Below are 23,124 nucleotides of genomic sequence, written 5' to 3'. Positions count from 1 at the left end.
TCAACTTCAACTCTTCCCAGATGGTTCGTGTGTCGTTGTCATTCTTCGCCCCAAGCCCTGCATGTGCTGCACGAGCACAAGGAGGTACCCGTGTGTTGTAAATCAATGTTTAAGTGCTTGACGGCTGCAATTTTCAAAGAGCCTAATTAGAAATAGAAGTTCCAGGATCCACACATCAAGAAGGAGTAATGCATCAATCATTCTCCAAGTCATTAGGGTCATTTCTTGAGGCGACAGTACAAACGTTTTTTAAGCCGGAGTTACATGACCACCCTAAGTGAGCGCTTGTTGGTTGCCTCCAAAGGGAGAGGAGACATCTATAATTCAGCAAAAGAATGGAGAAAAACCGAGAAATTACGGCTGATGGACTATGAATGATTAATCATGAAGAATATTTACATGTAACGATCTTGAGAAGTCATCAACTCTAAGTATAAAGACAAGAAAAGTTATCTTTCCAAGTCTGACTAAACTATTGCTATTTATCATCCTCCTGAGGTTTGTGAAATTAGGTTACCAACAACCTCAATGATAATTGTTTATGAGGAGCAGAAAGAAAACAGCCTTACAGCTTAAAAAAAAAAGACCCATTTTACTGGGGTGTCAGAAAGGAATCATACACACACACACACACATTACTTGTGTCTGGATTCCTCCTTGTTTGGGGGATGGATTGATTTGCGGTTAAAGGTGAGGGAAAATCCAACGATCGTGATGGAACTACGATAAATGCAGAGCTGTACTTTTGTTTCCAACCCATGTGTCCTTGAGAGGAACACAATTTGCCTTTTGCAGAGCCAATATCACACAACACAATTCACCATTCTACTTCTAACTGCCTGCAATAAAGACACTTTATAGTGGTCCTCCTATAACCTTCTTGCACACTACAAACTCAATCTACCCAGTTTTATTTTGACAAAAGAGTGCAAATACAATAGGCCTCGAAACTAAAGCTTTTCATTCGCTTTTCTATTGACAATATAAACCCTATAGGTCACATGGCTGGCAGCTATTGTGGGCGACAAACCAGACCAGCGTTATCTCAGAGGATGAGGTGAAGTGGCCATCTATTCATGGCTCAGTGCAACAATACTGTTAATTAGACACATGGCTGGCAAACAATTTCCTCTCCTTTCAAACCTGGGAAGACAAATCTGCTTAATCTCAACCTTAAAAATAAAAAGCAGCAGCTATCATCATGGTTAGATCTCAAAGCCAACTTGCTCCAATGGACATGCATTCAGCTATAAGGGAAATAAAATGGCAGTAATACTTGACAGATCCTCACTCTTCCTTTGGTTAAATGATCTTTGATGAGAATTAGCATGAGAGTGTAATCTAACGTCCTAGCGTGTAACTGGAAATAAAGGGTATAGGCTAGGAATAGGGTTAAGGTTTTTTGATCGGTTTGAATTTTTAAACATCCAGTTTTTGTAAACATTTAGGGAAGTCATGACAAATCTGGGCCTTTAAGGATGATATGGTTTGGAGTGAAAAATGAAGGGGAAAACCTCTGTCGTAAAGTGAAAACCCCATCCAATATATTTCAAGATATTTGCTACTAATTGCTTTGCACTTTAGTGGATTCTCTGTCGCCTGCAGATATTGCTTCACTTCTAAAAACCACAAACTGGGGATGTGATAATTGTTGAAACTGGATCTATTCCCTGCAGAAAATGTAGATTGGGAAATAGAAGTTAATATTGTTACAACACAACATGTCTATTGCATTTGGATAAACTGTTTTATGGTGTCATGTTTATAGAACATATTGCTGGGTTTTTTATGGTGCAGGCAATGCCAGATCAAACTAAGATTTATGTTGCCTCAGAATTTAAGTACATGCATTTTTTTTCCCCCTTTTTTTTGTCTCAAAATGACAAGTTCAATAACACTTTTCTACCGACATCTGCACATCCGAGTGTCTCATTGTTTAAAATTTCACACGAGATAAACTTATTCTGAGGACCTGCTGCAGAAATAGCTACAGAAGTGGCAGGTTTATGAGACGGAGGGAGATGGAGGAGAATGCTTGCTTGACACTTTAAGTAACTGGCATCAAGCTTTAACTGTCCTCGAACAAGGTCAGAAAATTTTCTTGTCTGTCAAAATTAATGGTAATTTGACATGTTAAGTATACATTGGATAAGTGGTCTTTGGGCAAATGGAATGCACTTCGCACAGCTCCCTGCAGCAGCTTAACAATGGTTGTAAAATGGTATGACGGAAGTGAGTCTGACATTATATATCGCCGCTGTAAAGATTAAAAGCCTTGACGAAGGTATAACTATATGTATTTTAACGCTGAGTTTGATGGATTCAGGGAATTGGCAAAGTCGAGAAAAATACAGTATTCTTCAGATCAAAGCCATATCTCACATATTGCGCAGAAGTTTGGGACAATAATTACAAAACAAATTTAAAATCAATAGTTAAACTTGAAAAGAGAGAAATATACTAAATACATAACATTAGATATGGGACCATGCCAAACCCATTGTTCTTTTTCCAAATTTTGTTCTAACTAATCAACTTGTATTTAAGGCCAAAAATAAATTACTAGTGGAAAACATTCAAAAGCTCTTTATTGAGAAGGAAGGGGCTTACAAACTGAGAAGTAAAATGATTTTAGGTCTGAGAGTGTTTCAGTATGTGGAATAAGATTCTGGAACAGTTTGCCAATTGAATTTGAGTACTGCACAAATATCAAGCAATTTAAAAGAGAATATAAAGAAAATATCTTCATGTTGAGTGACAATTTTTGTCTGTGTTATAATCAAAATCATTGGAGAAGAGACTAAATTCATTTATTAATAGCAGCAATGGTGGGAAAACAGGATGCAGAAAATTTGATTAATTGGTACTGTATGTGGGGAAAAGGGGTGGGACTAATACCTTTATACTTCCACCACTCCCTTTCAAACACAAAAAGTATGTGTGCAAGTAACAATATATATAATTATTGTTTTGTTTGTTTAAATTTTTCTCTAGACGGAAACCATCTGCATCAAATATTTGGTTTATTGTCATAGTGTTTCTTGTATTATTGCAATTGTTTCAAAATAAAACAGTACAATCAATAATCAAAGGCTGTAAGAGACTGAGACCCCTATTTTGGCAACCTAAAGCACAGCTTTGCGCTACATTTTGATCACTCCGCCTGATTCTCTAGCACTTTTCTCCTCCCTGCAATGCTCGGTATGTCCCTAAAAACCGGGCGTGGTGCAGATATTTTGCAGTGCAGTCCAGTTGGAGGACCGCACGACGCACCCATGCGCTCGGACTTTTGCTCTATTGAAGAAGGTTTTTTACAGGGTCCAGCGCAGATTGCAGACACAATGCTAGTGTTCATCTGTAATCTATTTTTAAACGTACGTTTTTACCACATAGAGGGACCCGTGATAGTGAGTGGTTGTAGTATGCGTTGATCAGCTGTAGTGTCAATATACATTTACACAAAAATAATAATTTTTTGATTTACTACTTTGTATGCACTCATTTCATAATACAGAGGCAAACTCTATACTGTTATTTTTTTTAAAAAATATTTCATTAATAAATATTTCACGAGTAACATACTGTAGTTTTCTTTGTCACATTTTATTTGGTATTAGTAAATAAGTATGCACATTTACAGATATTGTACATGATATGAGTGTTATAAAGGCTATTTTTCACAATAGGTGTGCCTTCAGATTTGTACTTGTCCTTTGGTGTGTCTTGGGCACAAAAAGTGTGGGAACCACAATCCTTTAGACATGTAAAAATTTAGATCTGATTAATAAATGGCCACTCCAATCACAACGATTCAGAAGTTCAGGATTGGTATAACAAAGGTTAGCCATCCTGGCCACAGATCAGGCCACAGATGAGTGTGATATCAGATAATTCTCCTTATTCCAATACTCTTTATTCTTCAGGCCTTAGAGCTGATTACTTTAAAAAAATAGTTTAAATTTGATCATTGGGGTGGGGTTGACCATGATTTTACAGTGTCTTTTGATGCTGTAATAAATGCCTATTTAGGCGAGGGCAGATCCCAATGAGCATCAATCCCCCGGTGTTTAATACTAATCGGTGCAATGGAATGGCAAAGCAAAAAAACAAACAGATGAGACGACTCCCACGTGGTGCAGGAGCGCAGATGGAGAGAACTTATAGATAAAGATGTGGATTTGGCAGAGACAGGAGTCTGAGCAGGTGTTTGGACCCAGCATGGACATCATGTACTGCCATTTTTTAAGCGCCCAGGAGCCAACGGGACAGCAGAGGCTACAGGGGAGGGGATGGGACACACAGGACAGACTGTTCCTCTACCATGGTAAACATTATGACTCTCTGCTGTATCATAACAGGCACTGTGTGGGGACAGCTAAAATAAACAGATTTACTATAACTTTAAATAGAGATATTACAAGGAAAGTAAAAATAATTGCATTCTCCAAGAGTCCAAATAAATGTTGTTTCAACTTTGGTGCAGTCTAAGAGCGCCTGTGGATTCCTGAACTCAGAGCAGATTACGATGTGAGAAATGCTTTCCTGCACAGATTTCAAGCACAGCTCGCACTGCATATGGGTGGTTGTTAAAGGTTTGCTTGTCGGCTTTCCTACTGTGGGCTGGAAATGCTCTCTCTGCGTGGTACAGACTCAATAATTCTGCTGAAATGTAGGGCACCGCGCTGTGATTTTAGGGCAGCAGTAGATAATAGTGCCATTGTCTGAAGTAGTAAACATATTCACATAAACATTATTTTATATATATATATATTGCCTGGTCATTGAATTTTTAATATCCATCTTAAGTGCTGGCCCCTGGGGAATATGATAAGAACTAAGAAATGACAAAAATGAATATGCAAAAGCAAAGTGTTTTCTGAATCATTCTGCAAAAACTTGAAAGAAACAAATATCTCCATCATGCAATCCCAGAACCTTGCTCAAGACGCTCCTTTGCTGTTCCAGAGAAAAGTAATGGAAGTGCTTCATTAGAACAAGAGCGTTTCAAGGCTGCCTCTTTCTTCCTCCAGCCCTCTAAAGCAAATCGTGGGGCATCCCAGCGAAATCTTTATCTTATAGCAGATTGAATCAAAAAATCCTTTACAGTATCATCAGAATCATTGCTGAAGCTCATTTCAGAAAGTTACCAAAGCGAGGCTGTGGATAACAAATATGTTGAGATGCTTTGCTCCAAAGTAGCCACAGCTTTTCATTAGCACCTCCAGACAGCAGTGCTGGGACACGGGGAGTCAGTCTTCTGGTTGTGTCTGCATCATCAGTGATCTATCACACTGGCCTAGCAGTCGTAACTGTTCAATTAGGGGCTCTGCTGAGACCTAACGCGTCAGTGGGAAATACCAGCCGAGCACTGGACAAGATCAGTAACTGCTTCCTCAAACACTCTTCAGGAGCCGGGGCCATCCATCTCTCCGCCTCTGGCCGAGGGGCAAGACCCCCACAGAACCAGGGCCAGCTTGGATTTGCCCATTCATCCTTATCAACTCGACGAAAAACTAATCAGCTTTGACCTTCACAATGGGAACATTGGGCTACATCTTCAGCTAAATATCTTTATCAGCATAGGAAAAGTGCTGAGGCTGGATTTGTTTTGTTCTTCGGGTTGGCACGGTTGTGCAGCCATGGAATTTAGCTGGGTAATGTTGTGAGAAGGACAATTTGTACGATACCATCAGGCAGAAAGTGTTGATGTACACGTTGGAGTTTGAAAGCCTGAGGTGCAGCAGCAAATGATGCACGTTTTAGGTGCCACTATACTTTACACATGACATCCATCTGTGCCACTGATGAATTCAAAGCTCACAGAAGGTTTAGAGAGAGAATTAGGCAAACAAAGCAAACACGTCAAGCAGCTAACTATGTGATTGAGCAGTTTTTGTTCTACATCTGAGGATTATATATCCTCTCTAAAAAAAATCTGACAGTAAATCAAACCCCTTAAGGTAAAACAAACACCTAATAATCTTTAAAGATGAGAACACGCTCTGAAGAAGATCAAGGTAGATCCAGAAAAGGAAATATACATCTCATCTGGTCTGGAAACACCTTGGTAGAAGGGAGACGTCTGGACAAACCTGGCTTAAACTTCTCCAGCTACTTTGTTCACTAACAAACTGTACTTATCCAAAATGACTGTTACTTCCTGAATATGAGCGCAACTTCCTGTATGATAATACCAATGAAGAACATGGCTTTATTCTTGTCAAGCTCTCTGTATATATCAAACACGAGCATCCAATTGTCTTTAAGCATCTCAAAATTAGATCCTGAATAATAAATGAACACCTGTGATCCACCCACAACTCATATGTTGTTTAATGATGAAAAAGCTTCCATTTCTTTTGAAAAATGTGCATAGCTACTGACTTATTTGTTATAAAGATAGAATGGCTGTTGTCCTTATTAGCAACTCGCCACCTGCAAATGCTACAACACAGTGGGGTGTGACCATAATCATATATCCCATAGCACCTCCAGGAATAAGGCTAAGACAATGCATGATATATCATTAAATGCAATGAAATGTGGTCTTTGTGACATGGCTGAATAGCAAAGAAAAGTATTTAGCAAACACAAAGCATAACCTTCTGAGAACCAAGGAAAAAAAAAGTGTCTTTCAATGATGCTTATATGTGATTTCCTCTTCCTCTTTGAAGCGAACATGCAGACTCGCAGTTAAAATTGACAAATATCTTTATTCTATATGCTACATATCCACAGTGGTGGACAACTGAGTGGTTTTACAGAAAAAATGTCAGTGACACTTTACTGAATAAATAAATAGATACAGTAAATCAATAGCTTCTATCCTAAATACCAAATATTTCAATTGAATGCCTGATATAATCATAGTTAGAAAAACCTATGAATGTGTTAAGAAATTTGCATCTTTACATTGATGGGCACATTCACTAAAGGTTAATAAAACGTAAGCAGACGTCACTCCACACGCTAACAAGGAGTACAAAGGCCAGGGAATCAGGAGTACACTCCATTTAGTGTGTTTCCCTCTGATGAATATGCATAGTCAGAGGAGGAAATGCAAATAAATTAACGCAGGGGAATCAATGCGATTCATTAACATCTAGAACTGTTTGTGGTGATTGTTTTAGTACTAGAAAATACTACGACTGACAAGCAGGTGCAAACACACATGCAGTTGACAGAAAACACAAAGGAGATTTTTTAAAAAAAGGCTCCAGTTGTGTGTGTGCGCGCGTGCGTGTGTGTGAGAGAGAAAGAGAAAAAAAGCTGGACGTGCGGCCCCGGCGACTGCGGTGCAGAGGGTCGCTGTGCATAGAGATGGATATAACCATGGATCAATGTAGCTTCGGTTGATGTTTTGACCGTGTCGTGGAGATGGCAGGCCAGATCCCGTGGATCAGATGCGTATTTTACGCAGTGGTGATCACTGATGGCACAAGGGTCACATATGAGAGCGTGCGTGACACAGCACTGCTCAAACCTACTGGATGATGATAAGTAGATCATCTTCAAATAATGCAGACTGATTGACAGACTATTTTGCTGCATTAACTCAGATCAATGGTAGATCAATAGGAGGGTTTATGTTCAAATCTGCCTGTTTGTCATGCACTAATTAGAGCAAAGTTATAGGTTCTGATGGAGCAGCCACATTAAATTAGGGGGGAAAAAATATCATTAGGTTTTAAAGTTGTTTAAAAAAAAAAAAAAAAAACTTTATTTGTTTATTTAGTTTTCGACATTATTCAATGTTTGTGCAGCAGACAGAGAAGTCCATCTGCCTGAAATTTAACTTCCTCAAATGTCAGTGTGCTTCTCACATTAAATGAGCAAAACGCTCATTTAAATAGGGGCGGTCTGCATCAGTCCTGCTCATGCACATATCATTGCTGAAGTCTTAGTGAATTCCACACAGCAGGTGAGGAAACTGCGTCACTAAAGGATTTACGGAAGCAACTGAACTACCACTCTTTATTTCAGATCTAAGTGAATCCACCAGAGACATTTTGCTGCCTTCTTAAAAAAAAACAAAAACATATCAACATCCCCCGCCAGATTGGTTGTCATTATAACTCACAACCTATTCCTAAATGTCCTAAATCCAAGAACTTAGATGTATACATGAGAAAATATCACATCATAGTATAAAATTACAACCATCTTAAACGATTTCTAAGAAACGCTGTCCCCTTTGAAGATACCTCGAACAGAGTAAAGAAAAATGGAACAAGGGCAATAACTCTGGAAAGAAATAATTGCATGCTTCTCATTTTCGAAACTCCATCAAGGTATTGATACTCTGAAGCACACACCCGAATTTGGTTATCGTATCTTAAAACGGTTTCTGATAAAAGCTGTCCCCTTTAACTCGGACGGCGGAGCTCAAACCTATATCCCCCTTCACACTTTGTGACGGGGATAATGATCATGCTGAATTGTAATGGCTGATGTAGTCTTTGTACTTACTTGACGAAATGATGGACTTGCCCACCATTTTCAATCCAATCATTGCAGCTTCCCGTCCTCTCCCACTCGTTTTAATTGAGTGGGCACTTCGTTCCCAGTGGGATCACAGTGTGCAAGCTACAGCCATTTAAAAGTTAATTTATTTTTTATTTTTCCTTTTCTAATTCTGCTCGCGGAGCTGCAAGCTGCAGCAACAGATGTTATTGATATTATTAGATGCGCACTACCGATTGGCACTGGGTTGTGGCTGACTCACAACCTGAAACACTCCCAATTAACAAGCTGTAGATTCACCACAAAAAGGATTTACGAGATGACAGATAGGCACGGGACCGATTAGCAGCATGTAATTGTGACCGTCTTGAGGCAAAACAAGTGTCAAATCATTAGTAGTAGTACTATCTTCAGGGCTTTTAAAACTTACTATTTGTATTTCCATTTCAGTATTACTGGGGTTTTAAAATAATCATCAATCAATGGTAATGACACCCTGATGTTTGATTCTTGCATTTATATGTCCTGATTTGAGGAGTCATATATAATGCACAGCTTTGCAATTGTTTCAAATTGCTTTGTAATAAATAACAAGAGTGAAAAATACAAAATGTTGAACTGACAGGTCATTAGTTACCCATCTTGAGTGAGGAGAAAAGCAGTTGTAGACCTTCTCTCCCGGGTTCTATTGCATTAATATTCACACAAGTTGTTAAAAAAGTTCCTATTGGAAAAGTGAATGACATCATCTTTCTGAGGGAAGACAAATACTATGTAAATTAGGGTGACCGTATTCTGATTTCCAGAAGAGAGCACACTTTGCTCGAGCAGGCATACATAAAAAGTCTCAACATTGTCTCTAATACACCTTGTTAATGCAGTGATTTTTAACTTTTGAGGTTTCAGGGAGCCAATATCACTTTTAAAAAAATGAGCCATGATCCAACTCAGGAAAAACTTCAACTTGTATACTTATAAGTGGAAAAAATAGAGCAGTTTATAGCTGTGAGAATACAGAATATTAAGTAGGGAAACAGGGATTAGGGCTGGGAATGGTCACACTACTATACAGTCACACTCATTATTCTGAATTCAAAACCCTAACAAACAAACAAAAAACAGTTTTTGTTTTTTTTTAAAACAATTTAGATTTAAAAGAATAAAAAGTAGTACATAAAATATATTAATTAAACTTTATTTGAAATTTCTAAGACCGTAAACCTTAACTTCTAATTCAGAGGTGTAAAAATAAACAAAGTTGTGTGGGTCTGCCTGCGACTTCATTTTGTGTCCCAACCCACACGTTAAGAACTTCAGTTTTGATAGAAATATACAATAAAGTAAGTATAAAAACTGAGATTTCTGATCAAAATCCACAGTTGTTGCGAATCTTTTCTTTATATACTTTTCTCTGTCCCGTCTCAGATGCTCGAGCCAACATAGCTTGCCTGTTTATTAGGCTTTCCTTATCCTTACGCGTCTGAGTCAAACTACTGTAACAACATCAAATTGGCTTTAAAATAAAAAGTAAAAATAAAATTGTAGCTTTCAGAAACAGTTAGATTTTTCAGGTTGGCAAATATTAAAAGTGTGACGGCTACACCTTCTGTGGGAAACCTGAATATTTCAATGGATTGCCAAACAGGATGCGAAAAGAGAACATTTGGTAAGCTTGAAATACCTACCAATTTCCCAAAAACATATACGACTGTTACAAAATCATATTTTTGCATTCAACAGTATACAGAGGAAATCAAAAACTGTTGATTAGCCACAAGCAGATCCTTTGTCGTTCATAATTCAAAGTATAATAAACAAAAACACATTTTCATAGTTGACATTTCCATTGCTTTACTATAAACAGTAATATTTTCTCTTTTTTTATGAAACTCAAATCTTCATCAGCTCTTACCAGCACATTTAGTCCTCGCCCTCAGAGGAGGTCCAGGAGCTCCGGTGCCTCCTTCCAGCGGTCTGGTCAGCAGAACACTGATCTCATACTCGGTGTCTGGATCCAAATGACCGATCTTATGAGTGGTCTTGTCCACGGGCTGCAGGTCGTACATGGTGCCCGACACGGTGCGGTATTCCACCTCCCGGTCAATTATAGGACCATCGCCGTTGATGGAGTTGGCGTTAAGCTGAATCCAAAGGTAAGTTGCTCCGACAGCAGTTAGCTGTGGAGGAGCGATGGGCACAGGAGGTTCTAGAGGGAACAGATATCAGATATTACCACTTATTTAATATGTTTTCTCTTGAAAAGTATGCAAACTGACTGTAAAAACGGACTCTGCGACCAATTGGCATCACTACATTTGGTTCCATGTGATGCTCAGCCATGTCTCAACTGGTTTGAACACAACTGTCAAAGCAGACTCTCATCATTTGGATAAACTATGCAACTAAAGGGTACTTGCATATATATTACAATAAAGAAAATACATACACATGTATTCAAAAACACTTTAAAGTACTTTTTTTGAACAATTTTCGACCAGATGTGACATAGTACAGTTGGTTTTGGGAACGGTTTTACATGAGCTTCACCTTATTTCCTTATTACATAAATTACACTATTATAGTGATTCTGAGGAGGAATTCTCAATAGAAACCTGTGTGATGGGTTGTGCACTACTTATGCTGGAGCATTACCAGGACTACTCTCCTATAAAAGCTATTATACATGTATATATGATATTTTAATAAAGCTTGTTATCAAAGTTTACTTTAGTTCCCCTTTAAGCAAAAGAAAATATGGTTAAATGCTTCCATTGTGATGGTGCACAATTAGCAATGGGTGACAATGGTTTATTTATGTGTACAAGTATGTATTGTGTGTCATTCAGAGTGAAACAATTCCTAATAATTCACAAATAATGGCCAAACAATACAATATATCATACAAGCTTTTTGAAAATGTGAAAATGTGCACAAATTTACACCAACTGGGTGAAAGGACTAAAGTAAAAAGCCAACAAAGGAATTTATTCTGAGTTCTTAAAACTTCAGCTTTTGTCAAAAATCTATGAAATATTCTTCTTCACCTCGCACAGAAAGAAGATCTTCAAAGAAAGACTTGATGGTGACCTTTTTGCTTCCTGTGATGTCACCGGTGTTTGTCTCATCTTGCTTAAGCCTTGCAGCATTTCTGGTTTAATGAGGCTTTCTGAAATGTCAGACAAGTTGTTGTTTTTATTTTAATCTGGCAGATATTTTTAGGCTTGAATTATCAGACCCTGGTGCGGTCTCATCTGAGAAGGGAACTATTGATGTCTGTAATGGTAGTTATGGGAAATAATATATCATGCGTTCTTGGGAGACTTTTGGTTGCTTTGCACTATTTTTTTTTTTATCAATGTCTCTTTTTCATTCATTCATAAGGTAAAGTAAAGTAAAAGTGTATTTAAATAGCACCTTTCAAGAGCAGAAACGTCACAAAGCGCTTCACAATTAGAAAAAAGAGTAAGAGTTAATACAGAACAGTCAAAATGTAGAAATAAAGTTAACAGTTGCTATAATAACAAAAAAATAATTTAATATTGAGGTTAAAAGAGTTTCCCCTTATATGAATATAGTGGGCAAAAAGCCTTATAACCCCCAGTTAAAGTAGCTACTGAACAATCTCCCCTCGTCATGCACTAGAATATTTGTCCCCATGTCCCATGAGCCACGGATAGCAGCTCTAATGAGCACGCACGTAACAGAGTAATGCCATTAAGCGGCCGGCTGCTTCGCACCAAGTCACGGAAAGAATGGAGTCTCCGGAGAGATGTGAAGCAGGCGGAGATGTCCGAGTGTGAAAAAGAGGCTCCTCCCCAGCAGATGGTCACCCCACGGTACCCTCTGTCAGATGTCCCTAAACTGTGCTAATCTGAGCTTGCAGAGTGGCTGTCAAACATCACCTAAAACATCACCTAAACGAATCACTAATCCACCAGGTCTACGTCTGCCACCGTATGCAACAGGCTGTCTGTGGAGGCAGACGGGCGCTGGAGGTGAAGCAGAAAGAGGTTCAGCCATTTCAATATGAGGTGTAAGGTCTTTAACTAGAAAAAAACATTAAGATGTGACTGACTGACTCACAACAAAGAAAGATTTTTACTAGGTAGTGAAGCTAGTTGTCTTATTTTACTATACATTTTAGAAACAACACTTCTCTTGCCGCTTTAGCAACACTTTTGTTGTCTAGATTTATTTTCTTTTTCACAGAAGATCTGCATAAGAAAAGTACAGCAGATACTACTTGCACAGAAGAGACAGTAAAGTATCAGTTAACAGAGGGAGTTTAACACATTATCTAACACACTCATTCTTAAATAACAGCATGAGATGCACCAGACCAAATGGCTTACGAAGTTTTCGCCTGCTGACTCAGTAGTGGGCTCAGCTCCTGATTAGCCCATGTGACTCCGATCCAAACTATGAAAAATAAATAACATTTAACACTATAACGAGTGGGCAATAAGTGGTTCCTGCACAATCCTTTGTCTCTGCATCCATTTACATGTATTTTAATACATGAACGCCGTTCAGCCTAACATTTGCTGTGCAGACCAATTTTAGCGACTGTTCTCCACAGCTATGAGAATTTGTGTATAAGAGCTAAATCAATTGTATTTAATTTCATAAAGTCAGGTCCTGAGGGCCCTTTGGAATGTTAAGCACCTAATTTCCATTGTTTTAAATCCTTGTAGGGTGTCTTCACACTAAACTCTGCCAAGCTGGGAATGGGCGACAACGGTCAGAGATGACGGTGGTAACTGCTTTGCGAGGGTCAGCGAGCAGCTGTTGTCGTGATGTTGACCAGAACAACAGCTGTGCCTTTCAACCACAACACCTGTCCGCATGCAGCAACGGGACTGCACAAATGCTAATGCTTGCACATGCAACACAGGACAACCAAAAAACAGACTAGAGGAAACGTAAACACATGAGGAACCAGCATGCCAGAACTATAAATGACCATAGGTGATTGGTTTTTTAGACAGTGGTTCTGCACTGGTCTGGCCTCGGGTCCAACCATCAGCCCTTAAAGCTGCATGCAACCAACCTGAGGAAAATAATGAATGCTTAGTTTTACCAGTTTTCAAAATATTACACTCAATTACACTCAAAAACAAACCTAAACTCCTCACATGTTTTGATACCACTGAAAAGAAAACATTTATCTCTCTCTATCTGTATCTCTTTTAATCAGCTGCTTTTTAATCAAAGTACATGTTGGTCATTTTTTGTGTTTGGAAAAAAGCAAACGTTTATGGCCTCAAAAATGTTTGTCCTAAATGATTTCCACCCCTTTAAAATAAAAACCTATGGTCTTTTCACCCATAAAATAAAAGCTTGAGTATGAAGGGATGTAGAAGTGACATTTTTTATCCTTATTTTGTTTATTAGTGATCTAGATCAGTGATCCTCAAATGGTGGTACAGGTGGTACCACTTGGGGTAAGCGATGGCACTAAAGGGGGGAGAGCGAGAGAGAGAGAGAGCGAGAGAGAGAGAGAGAGAGAGAGAGAGAGAGAGAGAGAGAGAGAGAGAGAGAGAGAGAGAGAGAGAGAGAGCGAGAGAGAGAGAGAGAGAGAGAGAGAGAGAGAGAGAGAGAGAGAGAGAGAGAGAGAGAGAGAGAGAGAGAGAGAGAGAGAGAGAGGAAGATTAACAAATAAAGTGTGTCTTGGTCCCACCCCAGGTGTGAGATGAAAATGATAAAAACCATAGAAATAAATCTATTCTGGAGCCACTAAATCAGTGTTTTTCAACCTTGGGGTCGGGGGTTGCCATGAGTTTAAATGCGGTCGCCTGAAATTTAAGAAAAATTCAAATAGATTTTTGTATTATTTTTTTTTCATAATTATTATTATTTTTTATTGAAACAACACAATCTTAAACAACTGTATTTCTATACTTTCCCTTTATGAAATAGAAATCTAGTTCAACTAAAATACAGTTAAAAAAAAAAAAAAAAAAGAAGAAATATCTGAGCTCAAACATGATCAAAAACTAATTGTAGAAAAACAAAAATGTCTTTGGGGTCACCAGAAATTATTGATATCAAAATGGGGTCACCGTCCAAAAAAAGGTGGGAACCACTGTACTAAATACTGTTTCTTTCTTACTTATTTACAAAATGAAACTCTTTAAAATGTGTGTTATCACTCGTTCATTATGCTCTATAGTTGTTTTTAAACAATTGTCTAAGCAAAATGTTGTAGTCGGACAAAGGGGGAACTTGAATTCAGAAAGAGGAAAAAGGGGGTACCTGAGCCAAAAATGTTTGAGAACAACTGATCCAGATAATTGAACATGTACAGGTTTGTTTATTTTTAGTAATTATTAATTATTAATTATTATTTGAAGTTAACTACAAATAAAGTAAGGAAAGATGCATATCGCTGCTTGTTTAGCATTCACCAATCAGACTAATAATGAGAGGTGCCACTCTGGCGTTTGACTAATCTAACAACAGAACAGTGTTCATAAATCCTTTTGTTCATTTGTCTATTTCATCCGCTGAGATTCTCTTGTTAGAATGCAGGAGGTCCTCATTATCTTGTGTGCTCTCCTAATTGGGTTCCTGTGAGAAAGAAATTGATCAGCTCCTGACGCAAGGAGAGACAGCCGCAGAAAAAACGAGGCGCTCAACAGTGCGGCCCTTCGATTTTTGGTGGCTGTTCTCATTAGTGCTGACAAGGCTGCAGCCCCGGCATCCTCCAGTCCATGGCGTGGCCCTGAATACATGCTGGAGTTCAGCAAGTGCGCTGCAGGTTTCCAGGTGACTCTAAGCTGGCTGAGTAAAGAGCCAGTACTTGGTCAGAGAGTAATTATCCTTCTTTCAGTGCCACTGGCTGCACTACAGGAGAGCTCATCACAAAGGGGAGCAGGAGAAAAGGGCCTGCACTGGGCCAATCGGGACGCACCCTGAAAAGGCATTCAACATAGGCACATAAATCTGAAGGCACGCTGGCATGAAAGGCAGAAGTGATCATCTGGGATAATCAAGCATTCAGTCTTCTGGTGTTGAAGGGAAAGGCAGTGTATGGTAATGAATGGTGGAGGATGACGGGGGAATGCGACTGAATCAGGCTCGTAATCGGAGTCGAATCGTGGTCATTCCTCCAAAAAAATGAGGTACGAGATACAGGGAATACATAACCAAGGAGGATTTACAACTATGATACATCGCAAAGAGGGTTAAGCACTTTGTTTTATGACTGGGACGAAAAGTGGAGCTTTTATGTGTTGGCACTTATACGCATAAAAATGCCTTTTTTTTTTCATTTCATGGCATTGACTTATGTTACATCCATTGAGGTGTTAAACTATAGGTGCAATGGGTTTGATGATTAATACATATCATCCATGTATAACACTAGTAAATACCTGTGTTTCATGTTTTCATTGTAAAGCTAATTTTGAATTTCAGTGGTGTGTATATCAGTTTATTGAAGGCAGTGAGCACCAAAACCATCGAGTGTAGAAGACATTGGGGGTGATTGTGCCTCTTAAATTAATGCAAGACTGGGTTTCTGAGTGCCTCCGGTACGTCAGTAAATTTTTGTTGAGTACACCACGGAAATCCATGGATATACCGGCAGGAGAGAGACTTTATCTCCCTCTGCACTCCTGTGCGTCTGCTGTGTCTGGGCCCTGCCATTCTCACATGATTGACAGAGCTCGATCTGGACAGGCAGGATTAAACCTATCAATCACATAAAGCTTGGAGACAATAAAAAAAAAAAAAGGGGGAAAGAAAAAACAGGGCAGTAAATTCAATTGAGAGCACAGTGAGAAAATTGAGCCGAAGAAATATAGAAGGCCATTATCTGGCTACAGGGCTGTACAGGAAAGAAAGGCCTTGCAGGATTTAGTTTTGGACGACTCCATAAATTCATATCAAACAGCTGCAGCAGTGAAGTATCTGTAAGGTTACGATAAACCAGGGTCCATTCGGCTTTCGTGACCTTTAGTAGCAACGGTGCTTGCCAAGGACAGCCTTCACAGTGTAAGGCATTAAAATGCTTCGGATAACAAATCAACAAAGACTGTTTTGGGACAGCTAAGTTTGTTGAATGTGTGGAGGTCATTCATGCATCGGTGTTGTTCTTTCACAGAGACTTCTGCTATGGAACTGCTACTCACGTTTTATGGTCAGCTCTCCGTAATTAGACACTCCAACCCCTTTGTCTGAGTGGACAATGCAGCGGTAGCGACCCGAGTCACCCTTGGTTGTGTTCTCCACGTCAAAAGTGCCGATGAAGCGTCGGTTGTTCCAAGGTTTAGTGGTTTTCATTGGGGCCTCACGTCCACCCATGCCCTGTTGGAAATGGACACAAAGACAGAGTACGCCTTCAAACCGAGCCTGTTTCAGACGCAAAGTGGCATTACCTTGTGCGCGTCACAGATTGTGTTCATATCTATGCCCTTTCATTCTAGGAGCGACACATTTATCACACAAATCCATGAACACACACACACACACACACACACAAGGATGGGTCGCTCCAGCTGTCACCCCTCACAGCAGGCAGATGGGAGACATTTGTTCATTAGAAATATTTCTTCATTACTGTCATCAGGGGACTTCACTTAATGTTTGTTTTCCAGCTCCTCTGCTAATGAGGACGTGTTTGTTAAAATGATGGAGTACCTGGCAGAGGACCTTAACCGAACGCCACGCTCCCACTGATCACACGTGTGTCAGTACGCTTAGCAGCTAAGCCAGCGGGGTTACGTCTGCCAGATGCACTACCTTGGTTGCTCAGAACAAGGTCAATTCAAGACCGCCGTGCCAGATAATGTACACAGTATCCACAGAGCTAACATCTATATGGGTGAGGACCATACTGCGGTGACCTCAAACAATATAATCCCCTGTCTCCTGCAGGCCAACATCACTGAGCTGAGGAAAGCTCAACAACAAACACAAAGTGGAAATATGGCAGTTTGATTTACTAAGCAGGACAATCAAATTAACTCTGACTGAGGCTGAAATCAGGCAGCGATAATCAAAGCCTTGACTAATTCCAGAGAATACAAGGGTTGAAACATGCCTTTTTCTAGTCAGGAAACACCCTTATAAGACATTGAAAGCATCTTTTGTCATGACCGCAAAAGCACACCAGCAGCTCATGAAACCATAGTGTACTTTGGAATATCTGTAACCTTTCTTGAAAAAGGTAAAAATATTTTATTATTATTATTCATTCAAACAAGTCACTCACATCAGTCATACCAGTGGTGGTAAGCTACAATCTAGCAAAAGCTGCCCTGGGCATACTGACACAAGCCTGGCAGCCATTTCACCCCTACGGCCCCTCTGACCACCACCAACATTCATGCACAAAAGTCATAACCATTCACATGAGGCAATGTGGGTAAAGCGCCTTGCCCAAGGACACAACGACAATGACTTGGATAAAGTGGGATTCAAACCTTCAACCCTTCGGTTACTGGACGACCCACTCTACCACTGAGCCACGGTCGCTGTTACTGTTTCTCCTTTTTCCAGGTAGAACTTGCACCATCATTGTGTTCTTGAAGCTAATTAGCATCTGCAGCCATGTGCACTGTAGCTAACAAATATCAAATGTTGTCATCCTTCGTCCATATTATCATTCCAAACTGTAATCATTAAAAACATTTCATTAGCAAATCATTGACACAACAACATGCTGTCCACAAAGACATCAGTCTGTTACACGTGGACACACAATAACACCAACACATTTATTTGTTTCTAAGGGAAAGTTGGACACAAACATGTGTGTGGACACAAACGTGTGTGTGTGTGTGTACTATGGGAACAAGCTGGAGTACTCAGACAAATCCAAAACAAAGAGAACATGCAAACTCCACTTCAAGGGTGGAGCCCTGAAAAGTGCTCCACCCTCAAAGGGCCTTTTTGCTGTGAGCTACTACTCGTAACCACTTCACCACCTTGCTACAGCTGATAAAGCATACTGTTAATTAGTTCCCCAAATATCAGTTTTAAAGGTGTTCCTTTAACTGTATAGAATTTTTTTTTAGTGCCTGTTTTGACTCTGTGGCACATAGTTAAGTAAGACACCAAACAGCAAATTAATTAACATTAGTGAGTACAAGTTGGTACGTAATATATATATACATTTAAATGGAAACATAAACCGCAGCTTTAATGTTTCATTTAAAGTTTAATGCTACAAAATACATTACCTCTCAAATAAATACTGACAAGTACTCAACAATTCCAAAGTAAATGACTTTACTGACACAATGCCTACATTTGCTCACCTGAAGCCAAAGTCGAAAGTTGTCCCTCTTGCGTCCGTTGACGGTGCAGTGAAAAGATGCAGTTTGTCCAGCATTGACCTCCACTCCTTTGATAGTCAGGAAATGAGGAGTGTTCACTGCAAAAAGTAAGAGTTTACAAGAAAAGATGTGAACAATTTTCAGAATAAATGCTATTACAGTCACTTTGGGTCTCAATGCAGTTTAGATGCTATAATATGGTTTTTGCATGCAAAATATAGTCACCTGTGCAACATGTTTGGACAGTCAAGGCCACAAGTGTGTTGTAAGTAAAGAACCCATGAAAGACGTTAATTGCATCAAATGTAGCGTCTCCTTTTTGCTAATTATCTACATGTTCAAAAAACTAACGTATTAGGAGCATCTCTGATTAGTGTCGCTATCCTGTGTGAAAAATGGGGCAATTCTGTGGAGCGACCTTGAGTTGAAACAGATCCAACTCTCTCAAGACTCAGCAAAGTCCAATTCTATTACTTTCATCCTCATAATGTTCACTTCTGCTTAATATTTCAGGAGCTTTGCCTTTCAACTGCATCTCCTTCGTAGCTTTGTCACGACAACCGTGTCCATACCGAAAGGACAAATCTATTCATCTCATTAGCAGACCACCCGGAGGCATAATCACACCTACGTATGCGCAAATATATTCTACCTGATCTTACAAATAGAAAATGTAATATCTGCGATCACTTCGATCGACGCTCAAAGAAACCAAATTGCCTCGGAGTCGGCTCATAGTTGAACCCTGACCACGTTGTGACGACTCATTGATTTACCCAAATATGATTATATGCCACACATCTTGTTTTTGGCATAGAATTTGTAGGGAATTCAGCTTCTTTAAATGGTTAGCACATCATTAGCGATTCACAATGGGACTTCGATACCTCAGCACGTGGAGCGAGGTGTAAATCAATTGCAGAAAAGAAAAGGAAAACCAATATAGTAGGCGACTGATTCCACCTACCCTGTGTGAAGAGGGATATGCTCCTGATTTAAGAAATATAAACGTAAGCAGCGCCATATGGACTAATGTGACCATTCAGTGGAGTATTAGAGAAGCTTCTTTCTTCTGGTCCCACGGCAGCTGACGCAGAATAAATATAAATATGCACGTGATTGGATGTTCATTCCCTTCTGTACACTCTGTAGCACTTATGCCTAAATTCGCTGAGGCTTGCAGATCTCCGAACATATGTTGATGTTACTGAACATTCTTTTGGAGGGGAAAAGTGGAAAAAGTAGTTGTTTTCTGAATATTCCTCCAACCTCTCAAAGGAAGGATTTACACTGGCCCTCCAAAAATATTACTCGAGGACTCTTCAGTGTGTCAACAGTATGGTCATAAATCTTCAAGAGGCTCACGCACAGAATAATCTTTCAAGGCCTTTTGTTTGACTGAGAGGCCTTGAGGAAAATGACACAGGTATTCTGGAGGGTGTCATGGAAAGGACAATGCCTGTTTGATGACACTCTTTTATGATGGAGGGAAAAAAGGACTTACTGCACTGGTGGCCCTGGACCACGATGTCTTTGATGGCCAGCAAGCCGCGCTGCCCCGAGGTTATGGCTTCAAACACAATCTGAGGAGGAGAAAGGAGACTCATAACACCAATGATAAATGGGCACATGTCATAAAATGGCACCAAAGAGCTACTGTCGATGCTGTCGATGCATCTAGCTCTGGTTAATGCACTTTACACTTTCGAAAAGCGGCGGCTGATGACACTGCTGCAGGCCGCTGATGTTATTTCGACAATATGTTACATACTGATTGTTGTTTGGACATAGAAGTAGGAAATTAGCTTTGGCTTTTAATTAGTCCTGATTTACAAAAAAACGCTTGAAAAATATCAACATGGACGATGACTCTGTCACCAGAAGTAAACAACGGCAAATGGACTTTTGGAAGCGTAGAGGATAAATGGATTTCTAAAGCACAGAGATGAGCAGCTTTTATCACAGCCAAAGCCACAAAAATGTTGTTGTATTCGATCTGAGGGCCACATTGTCAACATTCATTCAGTATTTAGAATAATGATCAACTTGAAGAAGAATAGAGGAAAGAACAAAGGGTTTTTGCATGTTTTGCTGTCACAGTTTTTTTTGTAACTTAGTGTATTTTTGTTGTAATTTGACATGTTTTAATATGTGCATAGCCACATTCACCCAATCACAATTACATTTACATACCAATGGTGCCAAAGCTGCCCTGAAAAGTGCTAAGCTACCATTGGGAGTAATTTAGGGTTCTGTGTCTACGTCAGTTTCTTGGACTGTCTGTACAGACAGAGATAGTCTAAGGGTCGAACCTCTACCATCTGAGCCACAGTGATACAGAGGAGAAGAACAAAGCAGAGAACTGAACAACCAAGTCTAACTGATACATTAAAGTGTGCCAATCATAGATTAATGGAAATATACAAAGTGCATCAATCTTTGGAAATGTATTTATTTAAATTATTTGTATTACATGAACAACAATTAAACAAAACGGACTAAATATCAGCCAGTTCTTTGTAATGCTCTTTTAGTAATTGAGTTTTAAAATCGAGGTTGTAATTGAAGCTGTTTCTCTACAACCTTCTAACTAGGAATAAAGTTGCCAATATGGCAAAATGTATTAAATTATTCAAATATGTTGTCTTTACTTTGGAGCAGAAAGCCTGTGAAAGTTGACTAGTAAAAATAAGCGAGTGATAGGATAAAAAGATTAGAAAAAAAAATGTTACTTCACTAACTTTTTTTTTTTTTTTTTTTTTTTAAATTTGAAAAATGTAAAAATATACATGCTTAGTGCTATTTAGTTTAAGATGTAAAAATGAAACTTCAATTTTAGAAACTTTATGCTTGACAGTTGTTCAGTGTCTAATGTCACTCGACAACATACATTTTAAAATAAAGTACAACTGTGCAGTGTGGGCCTGGCATGGCCCTATTTTAAGTGGCAACATCTACTGTATAACAAATGGCCCTGAGCTCTACAGGAGGGTGTGTCTCAGCACAGTTATGCACTAAATGGTCTTCAGTCAGATATAAAGGGAAACAGAATTCCAGTCCTTCACTAAACTCTGGGTGTGGTGTTGACTCTATTCACCACACATACTACAACTACACATGTTTCACATGCCATCCCTCTCTAAATATAACATTGGTTGATCGAGCCAATCACAGACAATGTGTATTTTTCAGAAGAGGGGTCACCAAGAAACTTGTGTCTTGCTCAGTTTGCCCGGATGGTACTCAGAGATTCCTTTTGTAGCCTGGGAATGTGGAGGCGGAGATGGTAACCATTGTCATCTGGGAGTAAGGATGCCTTCAGATAAGGGTGCCTAATTATAAAGCTCTTTTTTTTTTTTTTTTTTTGTCTTGTGAAATATGAAAGTGAATATCTCGGGTGCCCATTATGGCCTCATTACAGGCTAATTTAAAGGAAATTAAAAGGCCAACCACTCTATATATCGCCACCAGTCAAATGAACTAGCCCCCACGCTCTAATTGAAATCCTTTGTTTGTGCTACAGACATCAGTCAGCCTGCCTAATAGCTGTGATATAATTGATTCCAACATCAATGATGGTGCAATGCATAATTGGGCCTGACCCACAGAGTGAAAATATCCACATGGGACAGAGCTGTGGATGTCACGGGAAAGTTCACCATTCTCATTTATCAGAGAGACAGACGAGTGAACCCAACGTTCAATGTCTACATCGCCACCCCGGCTATCCCAACGGGACTGGGCTAAGTGCAGCATTACAGCAGGATTGATTGGCTCTGCCCGTATGAAAATAAAGACTGATGAGCACATTTTCAGGTTTTCCCTCTTATCGGTGCACTCATGTGCCTGAGTATTAATCATGGGATTTTTCAATGCAGAAAGTGAGAATAGAATTGTCCAAACACACTCCAATGTAAAGGTCAAAGAACACATCTGTCATCTGTGACCAGTGAAGTTGAAAGTTTTGGCAGAAGAGAAACTTTAAAAAGTTCAAGCATTCGTGACGGCAAAAAGCCCCAGTGGTAATTAAAATATCATTTTTCAGTATCAGGTGGCTTCCCTCTGACAATTGCGTGGGTTACATTTACAGAAACTTATAATTAGTGCCATGCTGTTAATTAATGACAATCTCAAACAATGATGCCTCTTCTGTTGACTATAATTGTTGCCATGGTCATTATTTCATTTCCTCAGACTTACTCAAATGTCAATTTCGATACAGATGTATTGCACATAAGAAACACATTTTCAAAACTTACTGTAAATGGCTGGCTAAACTATGACTAGAACATATCATGTTTACAAGTCTATGACAATGACAGATACCATTGTCCTTCTCTTAATGGAAGCCCTGAATACTACAAGTTATTAACATCTG

The 23,124-nt window shown here is 39.3% G+C and overlaps 1 protein-coding gene across 13 annotated transcripts in view; it reads right to left on the bottom strand.

Annotated features, from left to right (window-relative positions):
* LOC114478755 (receptor-type tyrosine-protein phosphatase mu) overlaps nt 1-23,124 on the bottom strand; it is a 229,975-nt gene that overhangs the window by 128,722 nt on the left and 78,129 nt on the right. For all 13 annotated transcript variants that reach the window (XM_028471987.1, XM_028471977.1, XM_028471983.1 and 10 more), the window contains exons 4-7: nt 20,251-20,329; nt 18,729-18,844; nt 16,599-16,773; nt 10,376-10,669 (exon numbers count right to left, since the gene is read on the bottom strand). In XM_028471987.1, the coding sequence (XP_028327788.1) occupies nt 10,376-10,669; nt 16,599-16,773; nt 18,729-18,844; nt 20,251-20,329 (664 nt within the window). The remainder of the gene's footprint in view (nt 1-10,375; nt 10,670-16,598; nt 16,774-18,728; nt 18,845-20,250; nt 20,330-23,124) is intronic.

Source organism: Gouania willdenowi, chromosome 17 (genome assembly GCF_900634775.1).
Source record: "Gouania willdenowi chromosome 17, fGouWil2.1, whole genome shotgun sequence".
NCBI lineage: Eukaryota > Metazoa > Chordata > Actinopteri > Blenniiformes > Gobiesocidae > Gouania > Gouania willdenowi.
Note: the sequence above shows the minus strand (reverse complement) of the source record. Positions and strands in the feature narration are given on the sequence as shown.